The sequence below is a fragment of the Peromyscus leucopus genome, chromosome 12, assembly GCF_004664715.2.
Source record: "Peromyscus leucopus breed LL Stock chromosome 12, UCI_PerLeu_2.1, whole genome shotgun sequence".
NCBI lineage: Eukaryota > Metazoa > Chordata > Mammalia > Rodentia > Cricetidae > Peromyscus > Peromyscus leucopus.
This window is the reverse complement of record NC_051073.1, coordinates 7,704,749-7,726,062: the sequence shown is the minus strand read 5'-3', so window position 1 is coordinate 7,726,062 and position 21,314 is coordinate 7,704,749. Positions and strand designations below refer to the sequence as shown.

Sequence of the window (21,314 nt, the reverse complement as noted above, 5' to 3'; positions counted from 1 at the left end):
GCTCCTGCAAACACACAAAACCGACAGGAGAAAGGAGGGCACGAAGGACACCATCCTATTAACTACCTGCCTTTAAGAGTACATGCTGGCCTGTTAACAGCCTCCCACTATGAATCACCTGAAATACTCTAAAGTTAAGTCACCAGCAAAATACAACAAAGGATGTATTTAAAAATTAATTTAATGCTTGGCTATAGCATAATTACACATATAATTATCAAACAATAGTCCTTAATTTCCAAAAAGTTCCTCTTTTGAAAACCACAGAATCAGAAAGCATTAACTTTAAAACAAGTTTCTCTGAGTATTTACAATGTGGTATAAATATTACAGAAGACCACCGATAGTAAATTGCCTGGGTGCGTCTAATCAGCAAGGCATATTCTTTATTGCATATATAACTCACATATGTGGGATTTAAAATAGGAGAGACTATAGAAATTCATGTATATGTAAGCTGGGCAGGGAGTAAAATCATGAATGACAAAGGACAGTCAGCCTAAACCATGCAGTTAGTTTGTGGGCTTATTGTCAAAAACTAAACTGATGTCCCACCCTGAACTCGACTGCTCTATCACCTAGCGCTCGCTCACATTAAACCCACATGTGCTCCAAGGCTGACTCACGAAGTTCCACACTCACTCAGTGACAAAGCCTGTAACTCAGCTCTCATTTAAGGCAGTACAGCGACAAGTGACGACAGTGATGCAGCTGACGTGGGGTGACGACCACCCCCTGCCAGCCCTTCTGCTGCGGCCGCACGCAGTTCCTCAGCGACTGCTCCTGGGTCATTTTCTGTTGTGAAAAAGCTTCCTCTGTAGAAAAACACCCCCAGATTTCCAGCATGAAAACCCAGGGTGGTATAAATATATACATACATATATGCGTAATTATACAATTGACACTACACACACATCGTTTATAGAGGACACTTAAACGAAGTTAATTTATGACGATACAAAATACCTCCATAAACAAAGTATGACAGGCAGTAAGGAAAACATTCATAGACTCCTAGAAATAATCTGAATTCCTTTGTTCTGAAGAAATCACATTGAAGGACACAGTAGTAATATAATGTTTTTGTATTTAAACAAGAATCAGTATCTTACAGTTTAAGAAACTTTACATATGTACAAAATTTACACACTGGGAATGGGCAAAGCAAACATTTTCCGGTCTCAGATCTACTTTCCCTCCACCAGAGACTTAAGTTCTTTCACATTGTGGTCACTTGCGACAGACACAGCATGATCCAAAGCCCGAACACTTGCAAGAAGTTTTACTATTTGTTTTATGTTTTCTCTAAGAGAGAGAGGAAAAAAAAAATCACAATATTATAATGAAATAAAATTTGTTCTTGGTTTTACAACCTTAGAGAATCTGCCAAATAACTTTTCCAGGCATCCATTTTCAAACACTGAGAAGAAGACACGCAAGCTACAGCACGTTTTCAAGCGTCGAGATGGCTCACTGTAGACTGCCTGCCACCAAACCTAATGCGGAGTCAGTTCCAGATCCTGCATGGTGGAAGGCAGGAGCCAACCCTGCCAGCTGACCTGACCTCCACACACGCACCACAGCAGTACGGACACCACTCTCAAAACAAAACAAATAAATGGGAAAAGAACCTTTATCGGTTATGTATTCAAAAGGTTTAAGTGACTGGCCCAGAGACAGGAAGTTCATTCTAAACAGAAACTATTTTATTTTGATAAATGATTTTCATCAATATCTAGGAAGAAAAGCAGTTATGATCCCAAACCCCTTTAAGCTGTCTCTCTGCTTCCCAACCAGAGTCCCAGCCCTTGTGGAGTACAACTTCAACAGAAAACGTTTGTCTTCATCATCGGCTTATGAAGAGCCAAACCTCAACTCCTTTAAAATTCATTCAATAAAGCCTAGTCCTGCTTTCCTGATCAGTCCTGCCTTAAATCAATCCACCTTATTATCAAGAAACTGAGTTATTAACACCAGAATTCTTGAATGGATGAGTAAGTACACGTCTCCGAGCCTCGCTCTGGGGTTACTCAGTACAGAGAAAACAACACATGTCTAACAAGCACCAATTGTACCAATGTTTACAAAGCGTTCAGGCTAGCCCTCAGCTCACTCTGAAGCCCTGGCAAGCCTTGAACTGAGACTCTCCTGCCTCAGCCTAATAAGCTGAGGTTCACACCTGGGTCCAAGCCGGGCTCTTTCCTAGAGATTTTTCATGGAAACTAGACACAAGCTATTCCCAAAACAATCATGAAATGGCCTTTAGTCTGTAATATGGATCAAGAGAGCATGAAAGCTCTCAAATACTCAACTTTAACTCAGTCCACATTTCAGTGGCCATTCTTTCCAGGTTTTACATCTACATAATGAAAGCTCATAGGCTAAGTAAGGATCACTACATGCTAAACCTCTCAATCTATTCAATTCTTCACAGGAGACAAAAATACAAATTTATCCACTGCTCCAGGCATGACCCTTACTGTAAGTTTTCTCTAAAAGCTTTCAAATTTAATGCACTGGAAAAAAAGACAAAAATTGTACAAACCAAAAATTGTGTATTTTGGTAGGTTTGTAACAGTAAATAAATGTACAATTTAAGAGAATATGATCAGAGTACATCTTACATATACACAGATATAATGTAATGGAATTGTTTAAACAATAAATTAAGAAACAAGTTAAAATGACTCCACTTGATTATTTAATATTAAATCTGACTAAAGAACTCTAGATTATCATTTCATTAATTGAAAAAATAAATTACCTTGCATTTCTTTTTTCCACATCAGAGCACCCAATACTATTCCTGTAAATTGTATCTGCTAAATGTACAAGATATCGGCAAAAATTTTCTAACTGAGAAATAGTTCTTTCTCCTTTCAGATTCACAAACCACTGCTTGGGGAAACAGTTGATTACCTATGTAGAAGATGCAAATGAAATAGTTAAAACAGAATGAAAATGTCAAAAAGCTAAAGCTACATAATGGTTATTATTTACTGCTATATAATCAATCTTTTTAAAAACCTGATTTCCTATATTAACTATACTAATGTCTGATTTTTTACAATACATCAGACACTCAAAACAAAATAGTTGCCAAATATTTAAATACACATAAAACTGATAACTGGTTACCTATTTTTTTTTTTTCAGTTATCAATGTGACTAAAGCAAACCATGTTCCCTTTGTAAAAACACATGTATAAATACAGTACCCTAGCCTCGTCCCTTCCTTCCTGAAAACTTCAGTGATCAGTATCTATGTTGGTTGTAGGAACCCAGTTAGCCCAAAGTAAGATTAAAACTATCGACACTAGAGATAGAGTACACAGCAAGAGCCTTAACCCAGTGAGCAGGGGATTGCGACATTCTGGCCTTAGTGCCAAGGATTAAGAAGTATGAGACTGAATCCCTCAAGAGGACAGTCTACTATGGGCAGCTGTTATCCGAACAGGTAAAGGCGGCTGACCATTTTAAGAATCAAGGGAATGACTTATCCCAGGGACTCAGTGGGTATAAAATGCGTCAAAACATCTCATTCCAGAAAGAAAGCACTATCGTAACAAGAGGGGACATGTTCATCACAAAGAGTCGTCCGTCTGGTTCGAGGCCTCTGGTTTCTGGACACCCCTTTGCTGCTGCCCTGTGTCATGGAGATCCTGCAGCCCTGGGTCCACAGGACCGGCACCCCAACACATGTAAAAATGTATGGATAAAGGGGTTCCTGCGTGACTGTGTCACACTGCAGCTCCCATGAGACTTTCTCCTTCTTTCTCCCACACCTTTTTTCTCTTAAATTTTATTTTGTTCTATGGGGGGAGTGGGGGACATGGGTGGGATCAGGAGGCATGATGTGAAAGACAGAAAGAATAAATAGAAAAGTTAAAAAAAAAAGAGGGAACTCGTTGTATGGTTGCAGGAGTCTACTTCTAAGGGATAACCACATCCAGGGAACAGGGAACAACCTCTGCCACAGATGCAGACCCTGAATCTTATGAAAAGCTTAGAGAAACTCATACCAAAAGCACATTACAAATAACTGGCCTGTCCCCTCCAGAGATGTCAAGGTAGTGAAGGTCAAGCGAGAATGAAGCACTCTTCTGGCTCAAGGGGACTAAAAAGACTGGTTAATTGTAAGTTGGGTATTTCTTCGGCCAGTGAAGATGTTGACTTTGTAACTGAAAGGCACACTGGACTAGGTCACGAAGATTAGCCAACAGCAAAAGGTCAGTGTGAATGCCCTGACACTACAGTCCTGGTCTAGCCATGCCAGGCAACACTCGGCTTTGCAAAAAATATACACTAGTATTTTCAAGGTATCGAGACTACATGTCAGAGATTTAGTTTGAGGTTAAAAAAAAAGATACTGCTACTAGCAAATTTATATTAATTTAATGATTGTTATAACTGTTAATAATTACATATATATGTTTAAAACCATCAAATTCTGTAACCTATGACTGTGAGTAGAAAATCCAACAATATTAAAATTACTTAAGTGAGAGAAAAAAAGCAGTTATTCTGAACTGCTCAAAACCATCAACCATGAAGAAAATGACTCCTAAAATAAAAATGTAACTGACACCTACAAAAACACTCACAAAACCACATATATAGACAGACATACTTTCATGTATCATTTCTTGGTCTCTTGGTTAAGATCAATTATCTTATTTTTGGGGTTAAAAAAAAAGATGTAACATGTTTAGTTTAACTGCTAATTTTATACCAAGTTCAATTGTCAATGGGAATTTTATAAAAATCCTATTCTTTAAACAAAGAAAACTGAATTTGCTTTGATGGGCATGCTTTAAAACTACAATATATGTTATCCAACTCACATTTTGGGCTTTTTTGATGCTGTCATCTCCACATTCTGAATTCTGAAAAGCCATGAGAATGTATCTATTTAGCAAGCCATCTATTGACAGCTCCTGAAGAGTTTTGTTTGAGAAAATGCCATACCACTGAAGGAAATTTCCCAATAGCTAAAAAGAAAGAAAGAATTATTGAGAGGCAATATCAAGCAATTATTATTAAGTACAAAGTAAATTAGTTACATAGTAAAACACCCAAAAATAAGAAGGATGAAAGCCTTGACAAAGTATTAACACTTCTGAAGTATCTAAATGTTTCCTACAGTAAAAGAACTCTTGAATTTCACTTTAAATTAGTTAGACCATGAATGTAGCAGCATGTAACTAGTGGATGTCATACTGGTCAACACAGGAGAACATTTCCTGTCAGTGTAAAAGGACTCCCAGATCAACTGGTACCACAGGCCTTAGCAGGACTTAACCTCTGACTCTAGCACAGCATGGATGACAAACCCCCACACTGTATGAGTCACACCCTCTGGACAGCTCCAGCTGCTCAAACTGGACATGTATATATAAAATAAAGGACACTGTTATGAAATGGAAGCCTCATCCCATCTCCTCACAATGTCTAGCTTCCCAGTATTTCTCCATTTAGTAAATGGTAGCATTATGCAGCAAACTACTGAGGCCAGAAGCACACACTGGTCATTCTTGGCCTCTTTGTCAAGTAACTTGACTTCACCTCCATCCAACCTGTCCGCTTCTCTAACTCCACAAATCTATTACCCTCTTTCTGCACTCCAGTTACTCCAGTGATTACAGCAAAGCATACTAGTGTATCTTTTCTCAAGCAGAATTCCGTAACAGAAATAAACCTACAAAAATGATCTGAGTATCTCCACTCAATTTTCTTGAGGACAACATAAAGAGAAAAATCCCTCTTCCCTTTAAGAGGAAAATCATTACACACAATGGAGGCTTGAGGATATTCAGAACTCTTTCTCTTGCAGAACCCTGTTTAGGCCTGAATTAGATCCTATCTTGTCTTACCAATGAAATGACACGGCAGGTCAGACTGTGCCTCCCTGACCTACACACAGAATGACAGTGAGTGTCTACTTGACATTCCGGGGTTTCAATATAAAGGGTGTGGCACAATAAACAAGTAACAAAAATGAGCTCCAATTTTCATTATCACTATCCTCAACCTACTTCATTCAACACGTGAGTTCTATACAGCACGCAAAGTCACCTTACAAGTGGCCATCACATCGTTCACCAACTCTCAGCTAAGACTGTCTCCACACCACAGAGCAGTGGAGCAAAGGGATCTAAGCCAGGCCTGTCATCTCAACTGCAACCTTCACTGTGATTCCCCTAATCTTGTGCACTATGGATTCGTGCCTGCACGTGTGTCTGTGCGTCACACTTGTGCAGGGCTGGAGGAGACCGGAAGAGGACGCTTCATCCCCTTCAACAGGAGTTCCAGGCGCTGGGAACCACCGCGAGTGCCTGGGTCCTCAGTGCTCCTAACCACTGAGCCATCTCTCCAGCCCCTAAAAGGAAAATGTGAACAGATGACATGGCTAAATGTAAAACCCAAAACGATGATATTTCAAGGTACAGGAGAGAAAGTCCCCGGTTCTGTTAGGAAAATACTTCTGAGTATGTCTTCTGAAGCACACACAACCGTAATAGTAGGAGACAAACGAGAACCTGGGCTGCTGAGAATTCAGCTCAGCTGGCACGCAGCTGGGTCCAAGGCCCAATGCACAGCATCATCATGGCAAGTGGTGCAGCCTCAGCTCCAGCACTGGGAAGTGAGAGGACAGGAGTTCAGGGTCATCCTCAACTACACAGCAAGTCTCTCAAACAGGTCTGGGCTACATGAGACCCCAATTCAGCAATAACAAAAACCCACTAGAGCTTCTACATTTGGAATACTTGAATGAAAAGTTAAAAGACAAACCAGAGACAAAGTTCAAAAATCATCTCCCTATGTTTCCTCCAGACCACAGAACTAACTGAACTCAGTAAGAAGAAAACTTAACCATGAGCAAAATACCTGAGAACACACAGAAGACAAGTTAAGTCCATGAAATCAGACTACACCACTAAGCAATGCAGACAATGGAGAGTAAGGAGTAACACAACCTCTTCACACGCTGTTGGCGAACACCAACACCACCAACGCCTCCCCTGCGTCTTCACTCAAGTGAAACGAGACAAGAGCTCACACACTCAGGAAGTCCTTATGGCCTCTCCCCCTAATTACTCCAACCGGAAACCATCTCAAGTCCTCCTAACTAGGAAAGGAACTAAAGAGAACCAAGAACTCAACTCTTAGACCCCGCCGCACCTTACAGACTCCAGCCTGCAGTAAACACAGCGAACTGAACACTAATGAAGCGGCTCTCACACACTAACGCAGAGCAAGGCTCAGGGGGACCCTACTGTAGACTCACAGAACTCAAACGGGTCAGGAGGTGGTCAGAAGGGGGCTACACTGCAAAGGGGAGTTTGGGGAGGTGTGTCTTTCATCTTGGTAGTGGTGACAAGTGTATTTTATGAAAACTCATGGAACTATGCACTAAAGAGCAAATGTGTGTGAATTACTCCAAGGACAAATGGAGAGACAGAACTAGATGGCTTCTTAGAACCTTCAGGATAAAGACAAGCCTTAGCTGACTGCTGCTTCCTAGCCCTGGCCATTCTGTACTTGTTTAATCTTTATCAAAGCCTGCTCTCCTTTACCTGGATTCTATTTAACCCTCTTGTGTCACAATCTCAGGCTCACTTCCTGGAGAGGGATCTCCTACCGCAATGCTAGAGCTGCCCATCTGGGTTCCCTAGGGCCCCTCATCGATACCACAGCTGGTACCATCTGTCTGCCATCTACCTGCTGAGTGCACTGTAACCTCCACTGGAAAGGCTTCTGTCTTGACCAATGCTGGACCCTAAAACGCATGAGAGAGCCGGTGCTCTAACTGCTGAACACATCTGTGTATTCAGTGCTGCGGCTTAGTTAAGCCGCCTATGGGACAGCCTGGGCCTTACTTTCAAATTTTCCTGTGAGAACATCAAACTGAAATAAACTTTGGAATATTTGGTTGTGTGTGACACCACACCAATAAAGTCTTTCAAATATACTACATAAAGTTCAAAAAATTCTAAATTTTTTAGATGGTCTATGAATACATACCTTGACAGAAGACCAAAACTGTCGTTGAAAAAATAAGTAAGGCCCAGAATTTTTATTTTCTAAGACACTAAAAGAGAAATAAAACACAATCAAATATTGTATAAGTAAATGCTTTTTCACTCCTACCCAAAAGAATGTCCACAGACAAACAAGATCAGAACTCAGGAGTGTGCAGCTTGGCTGAGGCTCAGGGCAGAGCGCTTACTTAGCATTCATCTCAGAAGCAACACATGGCGGGGAGAGGGGGGGGGCAGGGATGAGAGAGAGTGAGAGAGAGGGAGGGGGGGGGACGGACAGGGATAGAGGGGGGACGGAGAGGGGGAGAGGGAGAGAGAGAGAGAGAGAGAGAGAGAGAGAGAGAGAGAGAGAGAGACAGGGATGGGGGGGACAGGGATGGAGAGAGAGTGAGAGGGGGGACAGGGATAGGGGGGCAGAGAGAAATGGGCGAGGACAGGCAAAGTTGGAGAGATTAAAAAAAGAGAGAAAGAGTCTGAAGCCCATACAAAACACATACAGGCAACAAACCCAAAAAACAAAACTGAATTTTGAGATAGGGAATTCTATGCTACACAAGTAAAGTTTATATCATTTCAAGTTTAGACTCTGAAAGCAAGCATAGAATGTTACACTTAATGTTCATATGAATTACTTACTTTTTGGGATATAAGGGCATGAATACATCATCATCTAAAGTTCTTCTCATCCTCAGTAAAAGTGCTTTAAGGTATACCTACAGAGTTAAAAGAACTACATTTAAATTATGTTAAATAATTTGAACACTCACAACTCTACCAAATAACCGCTCAGCAATTACTAATCAGTAAAGCTATTTACAAATTTTTTAACTTCAAGTCTACTATATAAAGATTTAAAACTAACATAGATCATTTTTAGAAAGTCACAATTCAACAACGATGAAAGGCTTTTCCAGTCAGCTCAGTGAAAGCAATTTTGCACCTGGGGGTTACCTGTAAGTGCAGCTGGCCATTTTTAATATGCTATTTCAGTTCCCATCATCAACGATGAACTCCTTAGTGCTTTTACTTTCTATTCTCCCCCAGTACAGTTCTGACAGGGATGCTGAACTGGTGGAACTGCAAGTGGGCTGTGCTGGTGACAACGAATGGGACCTTTCTGCCCCAGAGATCTGCACAACCGAAAACTAGCAGCTCACCTGTATGACAAACTCCAGGCTTTAACAGCCCGGATTACCCAACTGGGAGAATCAATCAGATCCCTGGTTGGTTCGGATTAACCATTCCTTCTCTTAAACTCTGGCCCATTTCAAAAGAAGGAATAAACCTTCCCAAGCATAGGAACTGAAGTACCTGTGTATTTTTATTTTCTGCATTGACCACTGAAGGATAGCCATTTATTAGTTTCAGTGTGATTCCAACCATTCTTGAGGTCTGTGTTGTAGAAAAGGGGTCCCACATATTTTCAGCTATTACTGTTGAGAAACAAGAGACAAGATGTTAAAAGCGGCAGCTATTTTTAATATCAGATAGGCTTTGGTTATAAATACCAGCATTGACTTTTGTAGTCCTTTGTATCCCAAAAGATCTTATTCAGACAACCAAAATTTCTAATTAAATTCCAATTTGACTTTTAATTATTTTTAATTATGTTAAATAATTCGGATAACCTCTCAACAATTAAATGGGTTTCTGTAACAGTAATTTCTAATCTTTCAAGAAAACAAATAAAACAGATGTGCATGACTCCCCCAAAACATCTATTCAGTTTGGCATCAAGCAATCTTGAGGCTGTGAAACATCAATTATTGCTCTCTAGTCTATATCCCCTAGCAAAGTGGTCTTCAAGCCTCAGGCTAAGAAATGTCTATCCTTTAACACCCCTGGGCCAACCAGGTGATGCCTAACATGGATTATGTAACATCTATGATGAAATGGTCACTGGACTAAGAACTCTAGGCACATCTGAGAAACCCAGTACAATGAGGCCCCTCCCGAAATCTACCTGTCAGCTTGGGAAGAATGACCTTCTCCACAATGGTGGGCAGCAGAGCTACATCAACGTCATCCTTCTCTTGTTCTCGTTCTTCACAGCCATAGAACAGCAGAGATTCAAACCAGAGCATGTATTCAAAGTCACGGCATTTTGCCTAAAACATATTAAAAAGTTGTTAGAGTTACCCTTCAGCTGTAACCAACAAGCACTGGACAAAATATACAAGACACTGTTTTCAGATGCGGCAGAAGGGGCACAGGACCATGATCATTAAGAGAAGACAGAGGTGAGGCAAACTGCTAGCTCAGGACAGCACACACAGCAGGGTTGGATCCTATGTGGGACACAGCAATTCTGGGGAGCTGGGACAGCAATGGGCATTCAAGAAGTCCAGAAAGCTAAAAGCTGTGGGCAGAGGAAGAAGCTAACAACACAAGACTTCCAATCCACAGCCTCGAACCTCTGCAGGCTACTGAAACACGCATGCACAGGATGAAACTACTAGAGCAGGCAGGCACTTTCCAGGAACTGGGCCGTTTCTGGAGTTCAAGTTCCTTTAGCTTGTGAAGAGGCTCCACTGAAAGCCCCCTTTCCCTTACTGTTTTCTCATCTCATCAGTACACGTCAATCACTATGTCAGTAACTCACGAAGACCCAATCCCACCTGTTACAAGCAGGGACCAACAGTTCTACTCTCCCAACTCACACACTAAGACCATGCGCCCTCCTGACTCCATCCTCAGACTCACTGGTTCGGTCCACCCTTTCCATTTCTCTGCCCAAGTGTACCTTCCTAACAGGAACCAAGTGCTCCTGGGATAAAAAGACTAACTTCTTGCTTTTCCTGCTTATAACCCAGTGTTAATACACATAATTTTTGCTAAGAATAAAATTTTATATACACTGAAATCACAAAGAAAGCTTTTGAAGAGATCAAAAAACTGTTTAAAAACAGGTTAACCTAAGATACAGTCTATCTTAGTTGATTCTAGACTATGCTCTATCTCCCTCTCTAGCTTTTAAGGCAAAAACTACCCAAATCCTAGGTTACATTGTTTTTGAATAGTGGTAGAAACCATCCACCTCAAGAGGAGTCCAGGTGAGGAGCTGCAGTCTGATGAGAGGATTGAACAATTTTGGCAAACAAAGACCAATGTAAGCATCCTTATAGGACGTGTAGTATTTTGAACGCCATGCTTCAAACTGTGCTTTAATGCAGTCAATTGAGTAGAAACTCTCAAGGACATCTTCAAAAACTTTGCTAGACTCTTTCAAAATGCGATCTAGAAAGAAAAAAAGAAAAAGAAAAAGGTTTGAAAGCAGCAGAATACCACTTAGTGTTCGTAGCACACAGGAGGTGAGGGTACAGAGCTTACTCCCAAGCCCCACAACCTGGGGCCAATCCTTGGGACTGACACACAGACAGAACTGAAAATGTTCCCAGTTCTTTGTGGGTCAAATGTCATGATGTTTACAGCAAGCCATTTCCAAAGGAGCACTGACACACACGGACACACAGAGAGAGAAAGCAAAGCAGTGGAATGTCAGCATCTTCAGTCTGGATAACGGACCAATGCGGAGTCTCATCATCCTTTCCAATTTTCCACACGTCCACAAATGTTGGCTATAAAAAAGTCCAAGTTCGTTGTGGTGAAGCAAGCCTGTAATCCCAGCATTTAGGAAGTGGAGGCAGGAAGACTCCTGCAGGAGTGCAAGAACATCTTTAACTAGGTAATGAATGAGTAGAAACTCAGCGTGGGCACAAAATGAGCTGAAGCTAGCCTGGGCTATGAGACCCTGTTTCAAAAACCCCAAGTCAGAGAAACTGGGTCTGGTAACACTAGGAAGCTGAGGCAAGAGGACCACAAGTTCAAGGTCAGTCTGGGTAACTTAGGTTGTCTCACAATGTATGTTTAAAGGCTGAGACTATGGCTCAGTGGTAGATTGTTTGCCTGTCAAGTGTGAGACCTTGAATTCAATCCCTAGTACTTCAACAGAGGGGGGATGTCACAACTAGTAAGGTCTTCTAATAGCCCAGTCAATATAATCCAGATGACTACAGCCAAAGGCGGGAGAGCGTTTACTCAGGAACATCCTAGAAAGGCCCAGCATGCAGCTGTACCACTCCCTGGGTGAAGTAACACATCCCTCTCGAGACATAACTTTCAGAGCAGACAGCTTCAGGTGACTGGACCAACGGCTCCAACACATGGTTTGTATACAAGTATTAATTCAATCTCCTAACACTGTTAACTCTTATTTTTGAGAACTGTAATGCTTATTACAGAAGACACAAAAATTCTATCCATTTCATGATTAAAAACTACAAGGGCCATCACAATGGCTAAGTGGGTCACCAAACCTGATAACCTGAGTCTGATCCCGGGAGGCTAACACGGTGAAGGAGAAAATCAACTCTTTCAAGTTGCCCTGGCCTCCACAAGCCCATGGTGGAATGCAGACATACACACAAATAAATAAGAGTAATTTTGTTTTTAATTTCACTAAAAAGAAAAAATATCAAAAGCCTAACCAAGTAGAGAACAATTTGATGAGTGTGGTTTCCACATAAAAGTCTAACCTTTCTCCAGATTGAAATTAGTGATGTCTGTGGAGGTCTCCTCATCATCACTGGAAAGGCCCTCGAGGTGATCTGCCATCTTACCGGTTTGCTCTCTGGCTTGCCTACGGCGAGTCCTAGTTAACAAACATTGATTTTTTTAATTTAGATTAAAAAACAAAATCCAGTTTTCTTAACAATGCACAGCCAGTGTTTTCAGACTCACCTCCTGGCTTCCCGCTCTGCGATCCGACGTTTTGCGTGCTCTTGATACAGTGCCCGATCCCGTCCAAAGGAATCAAGATTGGGTGCCATCAAAGCTTTATCTGTAAAACAACAAACAGTTAAAATTAACAGTCTTCCTTCAACAATCACGAGGAAAGAATTTGCATTGAACAAGCCATTATGATAAAACTGCCTGCTAATCCCCACAGCAAGATTCTGCAATGAATAGATAGGTTTTAAATATAGGACTAGATAGGTTTTTAGTATAGAACAAATCTTGGAATTATTGAGTTTCCATGAGAAAAAGTAGAAGAATTAAAACTGATTTCTAAGAGCACAACTACTGCTGGGCTTACTCACTATTTCTGCCTAAGAACTGGAGTAGCTTATCCTATTACAATGAACAAACAAACGAAAAATCCACATTATCCATGCAAAGGAAAAAAATAGTATTTTTAAGAAAGATGCTGAATGATGTAAAATGACAGCGAAGAAACATATAGAAAGACATAACAGCTTTGCAGTCAAGGGTTTACTAATGTATGCTCTCTTAGCCACGGAAGTGTATTTAACACTCCTCTTAGGGCAGCGTCAAGACTGACACCTGAGCAGGGAAACTTCTCCCTCAGGGCTCTTTCCGTATAAGGCATCCCTTGTCACTTTTGAACTCCTCTGGGGAAAAGTCTAGCCCTCCTTCTGAAAGCTCCATGGTAATCTTCTATCTTTACTTTCCAGCTCTCTCCTAGTTAAAGTTTCATTTCAGCATCATCATTTTCGTTTCAAAAAGGTGGTTCATTATTCCTTCACAGCACCCACACTTTGTTAACCAGCTACCAAGGCCAAGGACACACACAGGTCAGCTGGCAAACAGTTTGCCTGCTGGCAGGAAGTCCTACACTCAAGCCCCAGCACCACATATCCCATAAATTATCTCCCTGAAGCTATAATGAGCTTTGAGGTTCCCTACTGCAAACAGCTGTCTGTCTCCTCGGTCTCTTTGATCGTTATTAGGATTGGTCTTTCTGGAGGAGATAGTGCCTGTTCAGGTAGAAAACACAAGACGGGAACAGGAAAGATGGCCCAGAGTTGGGGTTCCAGGACCCACATTGGGGAGCTCACAACAGCCCGCTAACTGTAGCTATGGGGTTCTCTGTTTCTGACCTCCAAGGGCGCCTGCACTCAGTGCACATACCCGTATACACACACACACAAATCCACAGAATTTAAAAAACAGAAACAACTCTTTTTTAAAAAGAAGAGCAAGGATGGAAGCTCTCTGTGCATCAGTGAGAACTAAGAGGGGCTTCCAACAGATCCCAGTGACCACTCGGTCAGTGGATCATGTGAGAACTAAGAAGGGCTTCCAACAGATCCCAATGACCACTCGGTCAGTGGCTCGACAAACTTGCTTAGAGTACGAGGTGAAAGGAAAATGTCTTCTGCATTCCCTCATTTCTACTTAAGACATTCTGGAAAATACAGAATAGTTACTGAAAAGAAAACAAACAGAACAAGGGATTGGTGGGCAGACAGACACACAAACGATGAATGACACCATTTAAAGCTCATGCAGATTGTTCATGTAGAATTTTGCTACTGAAATGAGAAACAGGAAAACAAACCCTAAATTCTGCTCTGCAGTATCTCCAAACTATTCTAGAAGTATTTTTAAAAATGGACTTTTTCAAACTGAGTTTTTTATTCTTCTTTCAAAACAGCTGATATTAAGAAGTATCCTCTAGAGCTTACAACTTATAACAGGTGAGAAATCAAAAACTCAAGATTTGGCTTCCTTCCTTTCTGTAAAAACTATATAAAATATAAGCCTGATGCTGTTCTTTTAAAAAAAGACAACGAATTGATTCCTTAATGTCTCGTGTGATTTTCCTTAAATCTTTGTCAATTATATCCCTCAGGAATAGTGGTTTTTTGTTTTGTTTTTTTTTCACTTTTCCATTTTCTTGGAGCACTTTCTACTTTTCAAATTACCATGCATCATCATATAACTCTCACTTCACATTCTAAGTAACTATATTGCCTCACAGTACGAAGAACAGACTATAAACAGCAAGGATAGTGGATGTGATACATAGCTCACATCATTTAACTTAAGAGGAAATTATTTCCTTTAGATGTACTATGGTTACCTGTAATCTGCCCCCGAAATCTGGCTCTCTGGATCAAAAGTAATCTGGGAGGGACTCATTAGTCATTTAGGTGCCCAATGTCAATGATGTAATTTAAACTTTTACAGCAAAACCAGGCCAAAGCCATTCAAATGGCTCACAGCTCAATGTGCATGGGTCAGATCTGAGAGCCACTGTATCTTCTCTTAATACCTCTCCAACACCCATCAGACACACAGGAGGATGCTTGCCATGGATCCAATGCCTGACTGGGAGGATGGCTATGTGTTATTCTAAAAACAGCACGAGGCTCTTTATGAATCATTCGGAGCAGTTGTTTAACATGCAGATTTCTGGATAGGAAGGACCTAGGAAGAATCTCCAGGTATGGAACCGGAAGATTTAAATGAGCATGTCAAGTAACTGCGATACATACAGAGACTAGTAGCACAGGTACAAAGAAACCCTGAGGAACCCACACTAAGGAAATTCCCATCAGACCACCCAAGAATATGGAGTGTGATGAGGGAAATGGAAGTAAAACATTTTCTAAGGCATCTGGCTGAAGAATCTCAACTATAGGAATTTAAAAAGGTTTCCAATTAATTGAGGGTTTTTTTTTTCATAATTCATGTCATACATAATTCAATTTCTACATTTTCCACAAAATTTTAAGAATTGTAGACATTAGCTGACTAAAAAAAGGAAATACACAATATGTATATATAGCAAACTAGAAAAAACTGCACATTGAAAAAGAAATACAAAAGTATTTGCTTTACCCAGAGGGTCAGAACCAAAAACTCCTCTACTCCTGAAGCTCTCATGTGCCACCCAACACAGCCCCCCCCCCACAACTCCCAGGTCCCTAACTCAGCATCTCGGCTGTGATCAAAACCAGCATTTGTATCAGTGTCCAGAACAGAATGAAACTAGAGGTGGGGTGGGCTGTCCATCAGGCAGAGACGGGGTTTAAGGCAACACTGATCATGTATTTGCTATGCTCTAAAGGGGAAAGAGTAGACTGACAGAATATTAGTACAGTTTCAGCTCCTTGGGTAAGTCATACGGATTCTTAAACATAATCCAAGTCCATGCGTTACAACTTTTGATCTACCTAACTGATGGACAAGGAAGCTTTTTAAAAGAGAAAGGTCTAATTTTCAATTAGTCTGCACTAAGTAAACAAGGTTGTTTAATGAAAAATAAAAACCTTCAAGATGGACTGACTTGAATGGCTTGAAAACTCCGAAGATTCATCTTTAATATCATCTTGTCGTCTTTGGACAAGGCGGGAAGCTCGCTGTTTGTACAGCTGATGTATTGCTGATTCAAGTTCATTAATCAGTGGCACCTGTAAAAATACAACACACTCCGTAACACCACACTCCTCAGCTGCTTACTCATCGAGGGTCCACGCTATTTCCGGCTTCCTGAAAAAGTACTCTCTATGGACAAACCCAGCATGAGTCCCAGCACGAGCAGAGCAGCAGTCACTTCTAAGGGAGGAAGCGCCTTCTTACAGGCCAGGCTCTGGCCATCCCGGCCAAGGTAACTTAACAAGTGCACTGTTTCTGTGCGCTCCAACAAGTCAGGAAATGTAAGCTTCTGGTGCTTTCTCTTCAGAGAAAGGTGTGTTTACAAGTCTGCTAAGTTTACACTTTCCAGCAACATCATCTACATAGCAATTCTCTAGGTTTCTTTTTATGTTTTCTTTTTAAAGATGAAGTCTCTCTGTGCAGCTCAGCTGGTCTAGAACTCACTATGAGCCAAGCTCCTCCTGTCTCTTCCTCCTGAATGCTGCAATTACAGGCACCCACCACATCTGATAAAAGTGCTGTGTTCTGCCAAAATCTGCTGCAATGGCCCTATCTACCGCAGACAGCAGCAGATCTGTTTCAGCATCAACTGTAAGCTGCTCCACCACTTACGCACCTATACCAAGTGCCCTGTAATGTTACACCAGTCTGCAGCTTTATTATACATTTGACAATCAAACTAAAAGGGTAAATAAGATTCCTATTACTAACCAATCTGAAATCAAACTCTGAAATGTCTCTCCTCCTAGCAAATACCTGTTTTCTTTATTTTGTAATAAAATCAGCTTTCAAGTCAACAAAATCTTCCAGCCTAATACACTTAGTTAACTTACTTAGTACAAAATGAATACATCTAAATAAAAAAAACAAAAAACAAAAAACCAGAACGTCTTTCTTTATAGATACTTTATAAAACAACCAAATGCTACGAAACTTTCACAAAACACTAAGGACCACTACACATACACAGGAAACCAGAAATTCTAGTTTCCTGGTTGTTGGTACAACTGTTAACCACTAGCGTTTGGGAACACTGGCACCAAGTGCTACTGCATCTTCCCGAACTGAACAGACTGTAAACGGAAAATAAAAAAGGCAGGTGGGATACAAAGACGTCTGTAACAAAGCAGTTCTGTATTCGTGCACGATTCCATTGTGGAAATAGCCAATGTTCACAGAAAGGTCAAACTGTGGAGGCACTTTCTTCTTCTTCTTCAGTACGCCACACCACAGGCAACAATGTCCGCAAGTCAGCATTATCCTGTAGTTTAAGTCACTATCCAGTCTGCCATGTTTATTTCCCAATCACTGCCATGTCACTGGGACTCCTACTTCTGCCTTTCACAGTCATCAAGACTAAAGACAAGGGTCCCTCAGATGCACCCTCTTAGTCTAGGACTGGACATCTCTCCTGTGAGAACTCAAGTCTGTGTGTGCTGGCATCATAAAGGGTTATCTGACTGAGGTACAACTCTGGCAACTAAAGCTTAAAGCTGGCTTTTAATCTCTTTTCAAGTTTATAATATCGACTTATCTCAAGAGCTTGCACCAGGACAGTTTCTTTAGCCTCTCTATCCTCTCCAAACTAAAAACTATCATTGTTACTGTATTTCAGAGCAAATTGAAGATGAAAACCTAACAAGAGGACTGGAGGGGGAACTAAGTCATGGAAGTTAAAATGACTTGACAGATGATTCAAGTTTAAAAATCATTCTAACTTTCATAAAGACAAACAAAAGAAATGTTTAACTTACTCTGAAAGAGTATTTATACAACATAACTAAACATAACATTCATATCTATCTAATTGTCCCTATTTTTAAATTTTTATTATCAAATATTATAAGGATGACAACTCAGGACATTTTCACTCAGAAGCACATACAACTGGATGCACGTATATGAGATGTCAAAATGAAGGAAGAATGCATCTCTGAAACACAGCACTATCTGCTCCTTTTACTGAAAATGTATTCACTATGTAAGGCTTTAGACCTGCTACAAAAATATCTAAGTGACTCACTCTATGGCCATATAGCACTACCTGACGTAGACTTCTCCAAGAACATCGTAATCAGGAGAGGAAACACACTAATAAATCAACAACAGGTACTATGTCCCACTAATTCTTCTTAAACCAGGGATGGTGTAATCTAACTTTATATATGTTAGCATTATGTTTGCAATTTTGAGTGCTGAAGTTTGTAAATTCTCTAAAGTAAAAGCCAAGACACTTGAAGAAGCAGGTCTCAGAGAGCACTCCCCCACACACAGCATTGTTTCAGGCAAAGGTCCTTACTCTCGCTGGCTCTGCCATGGACATCCCATTTCCAGCCTTCTCCAGCCCCTGCTCAGCAGACAGCTGAGCTCATGCTTCCTTCCTGGCCCCAAGCAACTGACCGGCCCAAGGAATATCACAACTGCAAGTGCTCCTCCACAAACACAGCAACCCATGCTAAGTGCTAGAGAGGACTTGATGAATGCTACCACCCCAGATCTGACCACACAACTGAAACATTAAGATCCATCAGAGAGACAAATCTGTTCTTTTTAAAGCCCTTGTTTTTACTGTAGTAAAGTAAACATTTACAAAAAACCATCCAACTGTATTTTACACTTAGAGAGTCTAGAGAAAGTCTAGTTAGTGATAAAGAAAAATGTGCCTTCCTATCTGAGATTCTGAGACAGAATATTTAAGGACCATGATTTTAAGTTTTTCAATTTTTCAAAGATAAGGTTAAGTACATGAGTGCTTACAAGCCAGCCGTCTATTTTTCCCTTGAATTTATTGCTGTGTGTGTGCACGCATGTGTGTGGTGCTTCTGCCTCTGTCCACGTGTGGAGGTGAGAGGACAGCTCTGGAGTCCACTCTCTCCTGCCATCCTCACGGGGCTTCAACAGTGAGCACCTTTACCTGCTGAGCCGTCCTGCCGCTCCCCCCCCCTGCACATTTCTAAATTATCACTGTACATGTCTGCGCATGACATGTGTGGAGTACACTTATCTTAAAAACAAACCAACAAACCAACCAACAGGAACTTACTTGCGAAGTTAGCATATGCATTATTTAAATGTATTCAAAAGAGTCTATCAATCGTCATGCTAAAGCAATGAGTCCAGAAGGAATGAGAAATGTTCAATGAATAAAAACTTAGGATAATGAATGGCTTCTGGAATGAATGAAGCATTGGTTTAGTTAGATGGAAACCACTAACAGAAATAGCACCAAAATATCCAGTATAAAAACCAGCAAAAACTTTTCATGCACTGTACTACTAATAAACAGTTCTAAGTGTTTACAAGTACTGAAAAAACAGAAGAAAAATAAACGTTAAGACCTCAACTATAAAAACAAGAAACTGTCAGGTGACTCCCTTTATTGTCTCCATTCATCACAGGCCAATGACCTAACCTGACACCGAGACAGAGGTGCTCTCTTTCGTTTGTACACGGCTCTGTGGTGCCCTCAACTAATGGACTAAAGAAAACGAAGCATGACTTCAGCATTCTAAGGTGAGTGAGTGGATTATTTTCTGAGAATTAAAAGATGCTCTATGAAAAGCCTCCCTATTTTTGCCTTATTCAAAGAGATTAGTAATTTTGCATCCTTACCTTTTCACTGAAACACTCAAGCAAGTCTTGGACATACCCTCGCATTTCTTGCAAAAATTTATACCGTTCACCAATGCCCCCCGAAGACCCTTCGAGTCTCTCAATAGCTCGGGTGGAGTCCACGCGGCTTTGCAGGTGTCTCTCATGCTGCTGTCGGTTGGCTTTGTGCAATTCTTTCATCGAGTCCAACCTTAAGAACACAAAAGGATAAATATAACACATTTACATCTAGAATCCAATGCTATCAGGACTCTTGCAATATTATAATGCATTTAAGTTCCACCATTAGAACATAAAAATACTTGGAATGCATCTTTCCGTCTGTACTGCTTTTCTTATTAAAAAAAAAAAAGTAAAAAATCAATTTAAAAAGGCAGTTTACAGACTTCAAATAGTTATTTGGAGGGCTAACCAAAATCTCCTGCTTTGCGTCTCCCCCCATCTCTTGACTACACTTTCAGAGTCCAAGAGGTACACACTCAGCACTGTCTTCGACAAGCTCATGGAGTGGCATTTTAATAACTTTGAGGCTTCCACAGTAGTAATCCAAGAAGGTAGCAGAGCAAAGCACGAAGTCATCTTCTGTTTAGCGTTTGAAGGTAGGCCAGTGAGTCTTCTTTGTCGGCATTCTGCATCTGCTACCCCAGACTACAAGTTGCCTGAGGGACCAGAAAGCAAGCGGACAGGTCTTTAAGAAGTTGATCTGCCCTACCTGTCTTTAAGCTGTTTCTTTACCAAATCAATAGTAACGGGAGCCATCTCATTACTGGGAGTTTTGAAAGGGACTGTATTATCTGTTTTTTGAGACTTGGCATCTGATGATCCATAGGCTGTGTAACTATAAGGTATGCCATAGGAGGCACCATAAGGCATTGTCTGGTAAGTGTTCTGGTAGTACATATTCACTTCAGTGGGCTGACTTGCTTGAACCTGAAAAGAAATGGATGCATGAGAAAACTAATAGCTAAACTTAAAAAATATACAGAGGTATGAACAAAAGAAGCAAAAAATTATACCCAGCTTCCAAATAGGAATTAAAATAAGTAAATGCAGAAGTCTTGAAAATCAAATGAACATTGAGTTGTATAAATTCTTAGATCTTAATAAAAATCATTATTCTTTTTCTAATGATTTTCAGAAAAACAGATTCTCAAGAGTTTAGAGATGGAGTGATCCAGGTAATCTTTTACCAGGTTAAGTGACTTGCCTCTGGTCAGAAAGTAAACAGGCAATGAGAAGTTCTAACTAAGACTCTTGCAACTAGTCCAAGGCTTTTCCTCTGCTATGCTCTCAACACTACCAGTAAAATACACTCACATTATGCAACTTTCTGCATGCTGCTACAAAACTCGTTACTGTGGAAGACACTTTGACCAACCTCATTAGTCTGCATACCCGGGAAACTGTCTTTGAAATTAAAACCCCCAACATCTGGTTCAAGGCAGTGTTCCCAACTTCAGCCTTCACCAGAACCAG

The 21,314-nt window shown here is 40.7% G+C and overlaps 1 protein-coding gene across 1 annotated transcript in view; it reads right to left on the bottom strand.

Annotated features, from left to right (window-relative positions):
• Window positions 1-163: 163 nt before the first annotated feature.
• The window catches only part of Paxbp1 (PAX3 and PAX7 binding protein 1), a 30,685-nt gene continuing 9,534 nt past the window's right edge, over window positions 164-21,314 (bottom strand). The window contains 13 exon segments of the mRNA XM_028877120.2: window positions 164-1,305; window positions 2,765-2,919; window positions 4,845-4,991; window positions 8,026-8,092; window positions 8,679-8,755; window positions 9,354-9,475; window positions 10,006-10,150; window positions 11,080-11,279; window positions 12,578-12,693; window positions 12,783-12,882; window positions 16,138-16,261; window positions 19,839-20,028; window positions 20,551-20,768. Coding sequence (XP_028732953.1) covers window positions 1,188-1,305; window positions 2,765-2,919; window positions 4,845-4,991; window positions 8,026-8,092; window positions 8,679-8,755; window positions 9,354-9,475; window positions 10,006-10,150; window positions 11,080-11,279; window positions 12,578-12,693; window positions 12,783-12,882; window positions 16,138-16,261; window positions 19,839-20,028; window positions 20,551-20,768 — 1,779 coding nt within the window. The 3' untranslated portion in view covers window positions 164-1,187.